This window comes from Artemia franciscana, chromosome 2 (assembly GCF_032884065.1).
Source record: "Artemia franciscana chromosome 2, ASM3288406v1, whole genome shotgun sequence".
Lineage (NCBI taxonomy): Eukaryota > Metazoa > Arthropoda > Branchiopoda > Anostraca > Artemiidae > Artemia > Artemia franciscana.
Window position 1 is genome coordinate 26,952,405 of NC_088864.1, and position 13,742 is coordinate 26,966,146.

A 13,742-nucleotide genomic window follows, 5' to 3' on the forward strand; every position below is an offset into this window, starting at 1 on the left:
CCTCTCTAAGCCAACTGAGTTAATTGGAGTTAAATATGAAATTAACTTGTGCTTCCCAATTAAAACTCCCTGGAACATAGTTGAACAGTATAGAACTAAAAAAGAAGACAGTGAGGAATTTTCAGAGTTGTGAACGTTCCCAACAGGACGAAAGTTTCTTTTTTAAATCCATGAGAGATCGACCCCAAAGCACATGCATACCCCACTTTAGCAATTTTATTAACAAAAATTCAACCAAGGGAAAATCATTACAGTCTGAATTACAAGTTGAAGGATGCATTCTAACCTTTAGGACAATGTTTGCTGAGTTGTAATGCTAATAAAGGCCAGATAAGCTATATGCCTATAATATCATGTTTTTTCATCATATTGAATCTCCACGGACAATCAACACAATAAAACGTTGAAAATTACATATGTCGTCTGGATTCGGTTATTATCCTGTAGTAATATCTTTAGTCCAAATGAATAATAAAGCACTGACATTTTACAAAATAAAAAGAAAACAATTATTCGTACACTACAATGTATGTCCAATGCTCTGTGAAATCTCATCAGTTTTCTGCTTCGAAGCAGATTTATGAATAGTCTCATCTAAAAATCCCCCTTGTACCAAAAGTAACAGTTGCTTTCCACATTTTTCGAAAAGAAATGAAATGCCAACAGGCAGGGTATGGGGGGGATATTCACAGGAAGAAAATACCTCCAATGGTTTTGTGAGTTAAAAGCACTTCAAAGCTCAAAGTAATCTTCATTTTTGCAGTGCCCCTGTGCATTAATTTATCCTCAAAGAAATACGATTTTTGATTTATAGATTATACAACCAAGTAATCAATGTTACCCTATTTCCCCTAACTCTTGAAGGGACAAGGTGTATTCTATCGTCCTTCTGTGAGGTTTCCACTCTATAACTGATGTGGATTCCAAAGAAGCCCGAAGAGAAACAGTGACAAAAAAAAATTGTAGGTTGACACAACCACCAACTTCTAAAAATTTTCACGAATAGCCTGGCTGTAAAATCTTGCAACCTTTTGACCGGAAAAAAAATCGCACCATACTTACCACTGGAGGTATTAAATTATTGATAACAGAATAAAAAATATCCGCTTATTAACTAGTTTTCTAAGTCTAATTATCTAATATTTCAGAGAATAAAGAAAAGAAAACGTTCTCTAAAGAAAGAAAAGACAATGTGATTCATACAAATAATGAATCATAGTAGATCAAAATTTCCAAATACTAATCTTTCGAAAAAACATGAACTACAAACGTAACACGGACAAAATATCTATCGCATATAACGGTAAATGGCACGAAGAGCGTAGAGTAACTCAGCTTGAACTCGCGCCTCCAAGATCATCAGATTCACATGAACCTAAAAGTAAAGCTCTATGAATATCTTCAAATGCACTAAAGTAATATACCAGAACTTTTCCCCAAACAACACCTTTGAAAAATAAATTTATAGACATAGCAAGAAGATATCTTTAAGCATGTGTCACATTCATTGAGGCCAATAGGAGGTAAGGAAGATCAGCCACAAATAGAAAACAAAAATCTCAGGACTCTTTTCTAGGTTACACCTTGTATTCAATCCAAAATATTCAACGGCCGAAATATTCAAAAGTCTTCTCAGATGTCAAAATTCGATTCATTGGAGCTGATAACCATAAATGTAGCAAGGAGTTTGGTCGTTCTTTGTGGAAGGAATCTGTCATTCTTTTCTTTAAACGTAATGCAGTTCATAGATTATAATAAATAAACCAAAGCCAAAGATTCACATTTATTTGTTGATCGACTAATGAGCACTAATTTTTGTACAATCAAAACTTCCAGAGACTTTAAGTCATAGTTAGCCCCACATCCCCTTTTTAGGGGGGGGGGATTCCCCATCCTGACTACATGTATATAAGAAGTAATGGGAGATACATTTTTTTTTTCGTCTCAGGCGACGGTTAAATATGCAAAAAGGAAAATAAAAGGAGTGGTCGTGGATATGTTCATTAAAGTTTCCTTTTCATTAAAAAAAAAAATCCGCTAACTGAAACTCCAAATTATAAATGACTAACAATGATCTAAAATATGATTTGTCTCTATATGGGCTTCTCAGAGTTTGACAAGTTGTCAATGCAATGCTTGGTTGTCAAAGACATATCAAACTGAAAATTCCGAATCACCTTGGCTTTCTGATTTCCTTTGTGATTGATTTTGGCGCACAATGTTGGACGCTACTTCATAGTCATTGGGGCGTTGTGTAGGTCATGTTCTATTTTGTCTATTATTAATATTTTACCCATACCTATCAGCAACTGTAATGTGAAAAACGCCCCTTCGTTGAATTTGATAACATCCCTGTTCCATGTACCGAAAATAACAGCTGCCCCCTCCCTCAATAGCAGTTTGCCTCCCCCCTCGCTGTAGCATCTTCAAAAATCTTGTCAAAACTGAGAAAGACCTACGTATTTCAAGCATCCAAAAAAACAGAGAAGTGCAGGCTAGGATTTACGCATAGGCCCAGTAGATCCAGGCCTAAGGGCACATATTGCAAAAAAAGCGCAAAAAAAGAATATTGAGCAGTTTTTTCTTAAAGAAACTGGGCTGGTGTGATTTATTGTCAAAGTGTCAGGTACACTTTGCTGTTGCGTTGCCTATTCACTCAAAAGTGATTTTAATACAACATAGGAATTCCGTAGCCACTTACAAACTGTAAGATGTCTCCCAAAAATGGCAGCTGAGAGCTCAGTATCACCACTCGCTTGCATTACTTTTTGATCGTCACTCACCAGTTATTTTCCGTTCAGGACTTCCACTATCCCCGAATTTACGGGATTTCCCTTTGAAACACTTGGGCCTAGGGGCACCAAAACACTTGGGCCAGGGGATGCTAAGGACTTATGACCCTCGCAGTAAGTGCGTATAAACAAAAGCAAACTTTTCAGGAAGTCGGCCCACCTGTGTTCCAATTACACTTTTTTTGTGTTCTTTTTTTTCGTGTAATTCTGTTTGGCCTCACAACATCCAGAGGCACATCAATTTTGCATTTCATGACAAACGACGGTTTCAAACAAAGGTGGCACTTGAAGCAAATACCTGGTATACTTTAAAAATACCAACCCTATTCCTTTCTTATTTCGGGCATTCAGAAGCATCCTAAAATGAATCATGTAAGAAAATACGAGGCAAGGTAGCTGTGCTGTAAACAAGAGCCAGATATTTACAACTTGCATTTCTCTGGCTAGCAATAACTCTCGTTTAAGAACCTTATCAAGGCAGTAGAAGTTTGTTTGGCTTTCTATCAAAGATGGTTAACAGGACAGATTTAGCAAATCAACCACAAAACCCAGCGTAAATGTTTACTTTCGTCCCAAGTTGTGTAAACTGGTTTCCAGTATAGAGCACGTAGAAATGCTAATTGAAGAAGCGCATCTGTTTCTGGTTGACCCTCCTCCTCCACAGGGTAAACTAAAATGCGTAAAGTGGGCTTACCTACAGGTAACATTACTTATAGAGCGAAGCGTATTAGTCCATGAGCCACGCGGGCAGAAGAGCGAAGTCTGTATTCTATATTTATTTAATAAACATCGTTTTTTTTTGTTTTATCACTCTTTGTTGAATAAATACAGATTACAGACCTCGCCCCACTGCCCGCCCACTGTTCGCCCCAAAACCAAATTTTTCACATCAATATGATTGAAAAAAAATTGATGAAAAAACCTGTTGTGCATCATTTACACTGCTATTATACAGGGTACGAGACGTCAAAGACCCTTCTTTAATTTACTCATACATAAAAATCTAGCTCACTGTCTTCCAAGCAAAAACAATAGCTTGAGATTCATATATGATATAATGACCCTATACTACAAAAAGAGCAAAAACCTCGTTTATACGGCTCTAGAAAAAAAAAATGACAATAAAAACCCGAGTCAAAAGCTCTCCCGACATAATCTATATTCTAGCCAGAAGATGAAGAGTCAAGGAAGTTTTGAAAACCAAGGTGATGTGGAGGCACCTTACACTTATTAGCAGTCTCACTAACCACAACAATCTCATATAATTTACAAGAGACATCGTTACTCATTCATCTAAACGTTTTTGTTTTTTCAGTATGGCCATTACCCGACAACCTCAACATAAAATATACCCAACCGGATAGAATATAATAGTTTGTTAACACTCCGATTCAACCTTCTTCTTTCTCAAAAATTTAGTATTGTAAAATGTAGCCCCTTTCCCTATTCCTCGTTGATTTGTCAAAAATTTGCGTTCACATTTGAGCAATTTATAATCAGATCTTAAGTTTAGCATCGGATATAAACGCGTAAAAATTGATACATCTGATGTTTTCAAGGAAAATTCTCAAAGAAAATGCGCAATTACAGAACGACCCTTATCTCACCGATCGTGATGGGAAACAAAAAACAGGTTTGTTAAAAATGCACGCGTCACAAAGGCAAATACTCTTATATACGTGTTACAACCTACGGATTAAAGTTATTGCGGAAAATAATTATGCAATTACCCTGATTTATTATTCCCAAATTCTATTCGTCTAATTAAAAGAATGCTAATCAGTATAAAACCAAAAAGGCCAATACAACAGCACCGTGACTCCATTTTGAATTTTCGCAATGTCGAAACCACAGCCTTTCGTAAGTAAGTAGATAACTTGCTTAATAAAATGTTTGTCCTTAGTGGCAAAAGAGATTAGCCATGAAAACTCAGCAAAAGCATAGGAACCTGTTTTTAGTTGTTTTTGTTTTGTTTTTTTCATTAAAAAAGTAGTATCCGAAGATAAGACTGAAAAGTCTGGTTGCTTTTCTCTGAATTAGGCATCCTTTATAAATAACAATTCATAACTTAAACACGAATACAGAGATGGAGGCATGTAAGCACGGTTAAGCGCAAGACCAGAGTCACATGCATCTGCACACTCTGTGACACCAGTACGTCCCTATTCAGTGTCACCTAAGATTTCGTAAGATCATGATTGAAATTAAGACTTGAAAAACTTGACGTACAAAAATTGACCCCTTCACCCTTGAAACTTAATCTAAACACGCACAGCGATTGAACAGTAAATATAAACAGGTGGCTAAATTTCGAATATAAAATAGTTTACGGCTTTTACAAGTTCAAATCTTATTGATATGAAGATTTATTTTGGTGTTCCAGTTTGTTTGGCATCTTCACCCAAACGAAGATTTTCCATAAGAGCGTCTATTTCCAGTGTGCTTTCTTAATCCGATCTTAGCCACCTCCTCCCCCCCCCGAACTAATTCCGGCGTACGTGGCAGAAACCTGTGCTTCAAATTTTTTTTTGACTGTTCATTTTAATACCGAATCATCCATGTTGTTCTCTAAAATAAGAATGTGGCTTATGAAAAGGAGAATGCCATGGCACTTCGTTGGTTTCAACTACAATTTTAGGCAAACTCTTATTATAATATAGGCTGATTCGTCGAAATGGAAAATCAAATGATCTCCCACTATAGAGAATTACCTTTTCCGAGTGTTTGAACTCTCTCAATGCTAGGCTATAATCTTTTCTGGTTACTCGTTCGGGAAAACAAACAGCTGATTTTATATAGGCTTTTAATGGCCTTTCCAAGAGCTGGTTCACTTCTCCATAGTCGTAATCATCCCATCTAAAAAAGACGCTGGTGTTACCAATAAAGCGGACCAGGAAGCAAAAAGAAAAATTAAATAAAAAACAGTGAACAGTTCCTCATCCTTTCTTAGGTTCAAACGAATATTACTTATAGCTTGCCGCAAAGAGTATGGTTAACTTACAAGAGTGGAATCTGGCGATAGTGTCAATAAAAAACCATCAACACCATCTAGCGTTTGGCGACAGTTTACATTTTATTTTAGTGTAGCAATAAGAAAACAATTATTCGTGTAGCTGGTAAAAATTAGTGTAATAATAAATGTCTGATCTGAGTTTCTGACAAAAAAAAAATAGGTTACCAAGCTTGACAAAACATAAAGTCTCGCCAAATGCTAGATGACTAAGATGCTATTTTTTGCCGACACTAGTTTCCACTCTTATAAGTTACCATACCTTTGGCTTATTCAAGAACTAAAGAAGAAGAAAAAAAGAGGAATCTCCATTCATTGCGAATGTTAATGTTATTAGCAAAAAATTTGCTCAGGGACTTACCTTGCGAGTGGACATGGAAGCCTATTATTTAGTAAAAGATATTCTTTTTTTCAAAGAAAACACGAAAAAACTTGCATATTCCAGGACTACGCAATTTTTTATTTCTCTTTTCCTCTTCTTTGCGGGCATTAAGATTTCAATCGGAAGAATATTTGAAAAAAAGTTTGGCAACACAATTATTAGACATTTCAGGTAGATATGGCCGAAACCAAATTAGCTGTCCAGCATCGAAAGTCATATACAATATTATGGATGTTTCCTTACAAGACAAATAATTTGTTTAAACTCGTTTCGACAATTCAAGCACTAGCACGCTGCGCTAAAAATAGCCTATTTATTCTATTTTCAGTTTTAAGGATCCTTTGTGTTTTTAAATAAGGTATAGTTTAACAATTATTTGAAAATTCTGCAGCTTAACTTCGGGCTCAGTTGATTCTTAGAAATATGTTAAGTGGAAAATTAAGTTACAGTTCATTGGGACCAATAATGTGAAACATTTTTATCACTGGTGGATTGAATATATTTAAACAGAAGTCTTGCCTGTATTTCAAGGTATCCTGTTAAAAATTGTAGACAGCCAGGTAGCCTGTAAAAAGATATCTGGTATCCCATATTTCAAGGTGTCCTGGGATAAAGGTATGTTACTTCGTAAAATTGGAAGAAATGAAATTAAACAGAAAATTAGTTGTTGAAGCTCACCCTCGAAGAAAGTACATTGCAAGAAACTCTAACTTTGGTAATTGGCATTTTAATTATCTTTTTCACCATTTTGGAAGTGATCTAATCCACATTCCAAGGCCATCAACAAGTTAGGCTCAAGTTTCTATGCACTAACTATTAATACCTTTTCAAGGTTCCAATGGTAATGGAATCGAGAAACATAATACCACACTTGCAATCAAACAAGAAATCAAGTCCACGTTATTTTGCCGTTTAATCTGAAAATTTTAGGAAATAAATATTATTTTATGAAAAACTAAACAAGTCAACTTGAACAAAATTTAAAAAATTGGCGACAATATCACCAAGTCTGACAAAAGTGCAAAAATCCCCAATAAGAAGGAATAGACGAGGTGGCTACCAATAATCGTGGCTATGTAAACCGTTAAGACTAAAACTTCGATTTCTGTGCTCAAAGGGAAGTTTACACGACAATGTGCGTGTAACTGAACCCGTTCAACTCAACCCATTTAACCGAACCCTTGTTCAACTCAATCCCCGTTCAACTCTACCCGATTCAGCTGAACATTCATGTAACTCAACCCTCATTCCACCGAACTCACGTGCACTTTAACCCTCATTTAACTCAACCCAATTCAACTGAGTCTTCATGCAACTCGACCCCCATTTAGGCAATTCAACCTAACCTAACATAAGGGTTGAATCGCACGCGGGCTAACTTGAAGCAGGGTTGAGTTACATGGGAGCTGAGTCGAATGGGGTTGAGTGAAACGAGGGGTTAAGTTGCATGGGGGGCACATTTAGACAAGAGTTAAGTTTAAACGGGAGTTGCGTAGAACGAGGGTTCAGTTGCACGGGAACCCGACATGACTTATGTTCAAAATTTTGTAAACTCTGATGAGCGAGGAAAGTGAATTGGTATCAGCGGTGGAAAGAGAAATTGGCTATGACCACATTGTTCTAAAAAGATAGGCTCGTTTTACATTGATGTTCCTTGTAAGGACTTTCTTACGAATCCGACATAAATAAACCGGAAAAACTGCTTTGAGGTAAGGGACAATGAATCTTACCGTATTCCAAACATACAATGAATGTAATTCCAAATGGCTCTGCGGAACAAGCTTGTGTCCACATTTCGCTTGTGACCGAGGGTATGATAAGTCATATTATAGGCCAATTTAAAAACATCGTCTAGCAAGTCAGCTACGTTAGGATAAAATCGATTGGCAAGGGAGTATCCATGTTCATCCCAACTGAAGTCCTGAAAATGACAATTTGTTTCCATCAATATTACAAGGTGCTGCTGACACGAACTCAATCAACATGAATAATAAGTGGAAGTTGTTTGAATTCAAAACGAAAATGCTATAATTGGAAAGTCTGGGCTTTTTGACACTTAAGACATTTTTACAGAGGAATTGGAACAGCGAACCATTTTAAAACTACTTTTTACCTTTTTGAGGAAAAAAGCGTTTAGAAATTCAGTCTTTAAAATCGTTGTTCGCTTTAAATCATACGAGTTACTGAACTATGATTTTTACCATAATGTTGATCTTCATCATTAGAAGCAGTAAGCTAATTTCAATGAATGCCAGTAATTTGTAACTCAAGCACATTACATTTATACATGTATCAGCAGTTCATGCTCACAAGCGGGGAACTTCCATTACTTTGGCACGATTTACATATCTTTGGACATATTTTCTTGTCATTTTCAATAATTCCAATGCTTTCTAAATTTCTTGATAACATGATTATTCACTTTTATACAAGAGTTAGTTTTAATAAATAATTAGACATATAGATTTTGAAGTTTAAAGGATTGAGAAATATAAGAAAAGAGAAGTAGAATTTCAGATGCATATCAACTAAAAGATGACGCAGACAATCAAGTGGAAATGTCCGGAGAACGAGAGTTTATTATAACCAAATTCAATAAATGGATAGGAAAAGAATGTGGTACAAATATCAAATTTCTACCTAAAGATCGTTCAATCGTTCCGGCATATCTTCTGAACCATTCAATTTTTCTTGAACAGGTTAAACGAAAAAAAAGCCTTTTGTTTTGCGATTTGTTCTTCCGTAAAGTAGCGACAGATTAGCGAAGCTTTAGGAATCCAATTGCTGCGATATCTATGGTTATACAGAAGATAAGGAAACAACCAAATACACTTCCAAATTTTTGAGTTTAAAAACAAAACATTAGATATAAAAACAAAATTCGCAGGAGCTAGAAACTTATATTTCCACACAAGGGGGGAGAGTTAACTCCCGCCCTCCTTTCCCTCTAAAATTTGCTTCTGAATAAAGTCCAAAGGCAGGAACCTGCTCAATTTAAAATTAGATGGACTTATCTCTTGATTTATAATCGGTGCTTCAGAACACTACAACTAAATAATTGAAGTTTTGCTACCAACAAATAAAATCCTCAAATGTTTATTCTTCTTTTGCTATTGAATGTCCCAATACCGTTAAGTTAATATTATATACCGCATCAATCATATTTGTTTGTCATAAATCGCCTGGTTTAATCGTAGACCATAGCTTCTCGAACCGATACGCCGTTTTATTCGTTGTTGTTTATTTTTTTTTTATCCTTGGATATACGCGTCAGAATTCAGTCAAATGCCTCATTAGATGACACAGAATACTTTCAATTCAGAAAAAAAAGAAGGGAGAATATCATAAAAATAAATCAAGATCTATGAGCTTTTGCAAAGAGATGAAATTTACACTGTTAATATTTGTGTGATGAGTCTCATATCGAGCTGAATTTACTGGAGTACATCCAGAAAGGTTAATGTTTAAATATTCATCGCTCCAGAATGAGTTGACCAAAGGTTTCTTTAAAAAAAGAAAAAAACGCAATTGACAGAATAATTCTCATTAATTAGCGTCGCAAAAAGGGAAAAATAGCTTCTTCGTAATCAAAACAGTTCCAAGAAAAGAAAATAAGAAAATTACGGATTAAAAAGGCAAGTTCGCATTTCCATTGATTAAGGGTTATTTAATTCGAAGATAAAAACTGAAAATGGTAACAAAGTCAGGGTAATATATCGTAGTGCGAAAAACCAAAGTGTACAGAAATAGATTTTTTTTTAGTGGGAAAGGGAGGGGCTCCAAATACGAAAAAAATATATACAAATAACAGTGAAAACATAAGGAATCGTGAAATATATTTTTTTGAAGGTCCAAGTTACCCTTTGGTTTTGGTCACTGTTCATATGCAAACATGCGTATAGCCTATATGTATGCAAATTTCGTTTTAATTATTCATCTGCGGAGAGCCAAAATCAAAACATGCATTGGTTCAAAAACGTTCAGAAATTAAATAAAAAAAACAAGTTTTTTTAACGGAAAGTAAGGAGCGACATTAAAACTTAAAACGAACTGAAAATACTTCGTATATGAAAGGGACTACTTCCTCATCAACGCCCCGCTCTTTACGCTAAAGTGTTTTGCTGTTTTAAAAAAATACAGTTAAGAGAAGGAGTCAAACTACTTTATAGAAGTAGTCAAACTACTACTTCTCTCAATTCTACTTTATTAAACAGTAAAAAACTTCAGCGTAAAGAGCGCCAGCCTTGCAAATAATAGTCGGACTTAAAAATAGTTTAAGCCACTCAAAAATGTTAGTGCTTTGTATCTTGGCGTCAGTCACATTGGGGCTAAGAATTTTGATCAGATGTACAGCAGTTGATATAGATTACAAAAAATTGATATGCGACAATTTCAAGACTCATGTTCTCGCAAATCCATATACTTGAGTCTAACAATAGAATGCACTCGAAACGCTTGCAACAGGTCTTCAAAATGCGCAATGAAAACCTGTTCCCTGACAACAATTCAAGAAGACATCGATTACCATTGTATAATAGAAAAGAGAAAATGACGAAGCTATTGTATCAACAAAAATTTGAGGCTATTACATCAGCTCCTCAAATCACTTCAGGATTGCTAGTTAGTTGCCAGGGTCCCATTATAATTAAGTAAATCGCAACTGTCCCGGGACATGGAGAGGAACTCAAGGTACACTTGTCTTGAAACAACTTCTAGTGAAGTGATTAATAGACTAGCATGTTCCTTTTAATGCTGGTAAGACAAAGGTCATAAAAGTCATATCTTTAAAAATATCTCCCAGATTTTCCTGTGGACGGGACCTGAAACACCAAAAAGTATATGTCTATGCCATAAATTTCCTTTTGGTATTTTGTGGTGACATTGAAGGAAATGTTTATGCAGAAACGCAATTTTGTCTCTCCGACAGCCATGTACGCAGGAGGAGGACTTTGGGTCCGGCCTTCCCTAGAATCTCGAATCGTCCCCAGAACAAATTCCTACGTAAATGTCTGCCCTACTGTGCTTAGGTGTGTAGTTACGAGAGGGGAGGGGATGGTGGTGGTAGTCTAGAATATCTGTATTTTCGATGACGTTCTTGTGACCTTCACAAAATTCTTCATTGGGATGTCTTCAGTACTCATGGAGGGTCCTTCGAACCCGCTCTTTTATTTTGATGTCTAGATTCTTGGATTATTTACAATTGTTCGTATTAACTTCCTCTCTGGGAAAAAAGCAATATATTCCTCTATATGGTAATTTGAACTATCCACAGGGCAGAGAATCCATCTGACCGTCCCTCTGGATGCAGGTTTTTAATGCAATATTTAATAAGAGTACAGTAAATTTCCAAACAAACGCAGCTGCAAATGAAGTATTAAAGAGGAATCATATATGTAGCAGCACTGTATCACAGTGAAAAACTTCACTCTTTAAACATCATTAGGCTAAGCGCGCACCAGTAGCCTATACTAATTACACAAACCCATCACATCAAACGGATTTTCTTATGTAAGCAATTTGGAATTTAATAGAGCAAGTGGAAAATCTAAATCCTTAAAGCGAAAAACGAGCTACATGACGACAAGAAGCCTAACCCAATTCTGAAAGCGATGAATGCATGGAAATTAGATCTTTTGACTCTTTGGTTGCCAACTTCTCCAATTCTTTCATAAAGGCAGATTCGATTTCGAAACACCAAACGCATATCAAATAGACCAAAAAGAATTAAGGTTAGCTATTTGCACAGTACTTTTATGCATAACCAAATATATGCATAATTTTTTGATTTCTTCATTTGATTGAGGGAAATACTGATTATATTGATTAGCGAATTAAAATAAGTAATACAATCAAAATTTATGAGGTTTACCCCGACATCAGACAATATCTGGGTTATAATATGAAGATTGATATCTGAGAATAGTTAATTTTTCTTGAAAATATGGTAAACATAAATTCCAGATGACCGTTGACACTTTTCGCAGACCCAGTTCAAGACTTTCGCCAGACACTTTATCACCATTTTCTTGTTACAAAAAGACTAAATAACAACACGTACACTCATGCATGTACCTATGAACGTGCATATTTACGAGGGCCTTTGGGATTGACTACCCCTCGAATCTCATGATTTCTCAAATAGAAATTGACAAACTTCTCATAAAATTGACCGGTTTTTTATCCCCCCCCCCAACACTGAGGCCTCAAAAATAAACTCTACACATACATCAGCTGTTTATAAAATCATAACGCCTGCCCTGGAATAAATAATATCTTAGCAATTACGGTTTGAAATGGTAAACAATAGCAAGCACATCTTCTTCGAAAAAGGATAAATAAAAAAAAGTGACGTCAATTGATTTCGCTGCTTTCACAAATCATACAATAGAAGGGATAATCATAGGTGGCAAATTTAACTCAAAATCTGTTTTAACAAATACATGTTTCATTTTGAGATTCTAAGTGCCTTTTATTAAAAAAGAATTCATAACCTTGATTGTAAGAAAATAAGGGTATATTTTCTTAAAAACATTTCTGAAAGTCAGGATGATGCCTAAGTCGTGTTTTTAAAATGTAGCATCTCTATTTTATAGAATTTGAGAGCAATAAAAATTTGACCTAAGGCACAGATTAGGCTAGTTCTTCAGTTTTCTGGAGCCAATGTCGAAAACTTTAGAGAGAGAGTTAAGGATTTGACGTCCCCCTCCCCTAAATGGTTTTGAGTGACCCGTAAAAACGTAACAAAATGCATATACACACATTCTTGATGCGTTTCCTTTTTTTATTTTATCCCCCTCCAAACAATAACCCTGGATGCGCCCTTGTAGTGTGGTAATTTTGTTTAACTTTCGGTCACAATCTACAGTAGACTACGTTCAGAAGAACCAATTTCGGAGAACGCTTGACATTTCACAGGGAGGAGGAACAGATTTGATGAAATCATCCAAAATAGGTAAACTGAATAAAAAATATAAGAAATTACAGGAACAATCAGGGAGAATTGGCTCGGTGTTATAGCATAGTTTTGGGGACAGATGTTTCGACAAAAAAAATTACTGGAGTTACAAACATGAATTTCTGACGACATTGATTTTTTTTCTTTGTTCCTTGATTCTCAAAAGGTAGTCAGGTAACGAATTTGATTTAACTGTCACCATTAAATTCCGCACATCTAAAGTTATAGTTTCTGGTTAGAATACTAATGAGAAAACTGCACATAGCAACAAAACTGGAACTTCTAGCTTCTTAATCAAACATAAAAAGTCATTAAAACATGACATTTGGAAGGATTAATTGGCATGCTTAAAACGTGGCGATATCCAACGAAAATGTAATGATACCTTTGAAAAAACACCTTTACAATGAATCTTGGAGGTTAAAGAATTGGTAATAAAACAGTTTGTGGTAACGAACTGTAAGTAAGGAGGCGAACCGCCTCAATAGTAACCAAAACTCTAAAAAACATAATTTTGATACCAATAGATATATCAAAAGAATCAGGTTTTTATGCTGAGTTCAAATATATAAATTTCATTAAGTTCAATCGTACCAATCAAAA

The 13,742-nt window shown here is 35.5% G+C and overlaps 1 protein-coding gene across 1 annotated transcript in view; it reads right to left on the minus strand.

The window, feature by feature from the left end:
• Positions 1–941: 941 nt before the first annotated feature.
• The window catches only part of LOC136039421 (sestrin-2-like), a 75,581-nt gene continuing 62,780 nt past the window's right edge, over positions 942–13,742 (minus strand). Inside the window, exons 6-8 of the mRNA XM_065723158.1 lie at positions 7,915–8,105; positions 5,504–5,648; positions 942–1,375 (exon numbers count right to left, since the gene is read on the minus strand). Coding sequence (XP_065579230.1) covers positions 1,289–1,375; positions 5,504–5,648; positions 7,915–8,105 — 423 coding nt within the window. The 3' untranslated portion in view covers positions 942–1,288. The remainder of the gene's footprint in view (positions 1,376–5,503; positions 5,649–7,914; positions 8,106–13,742) is intronic.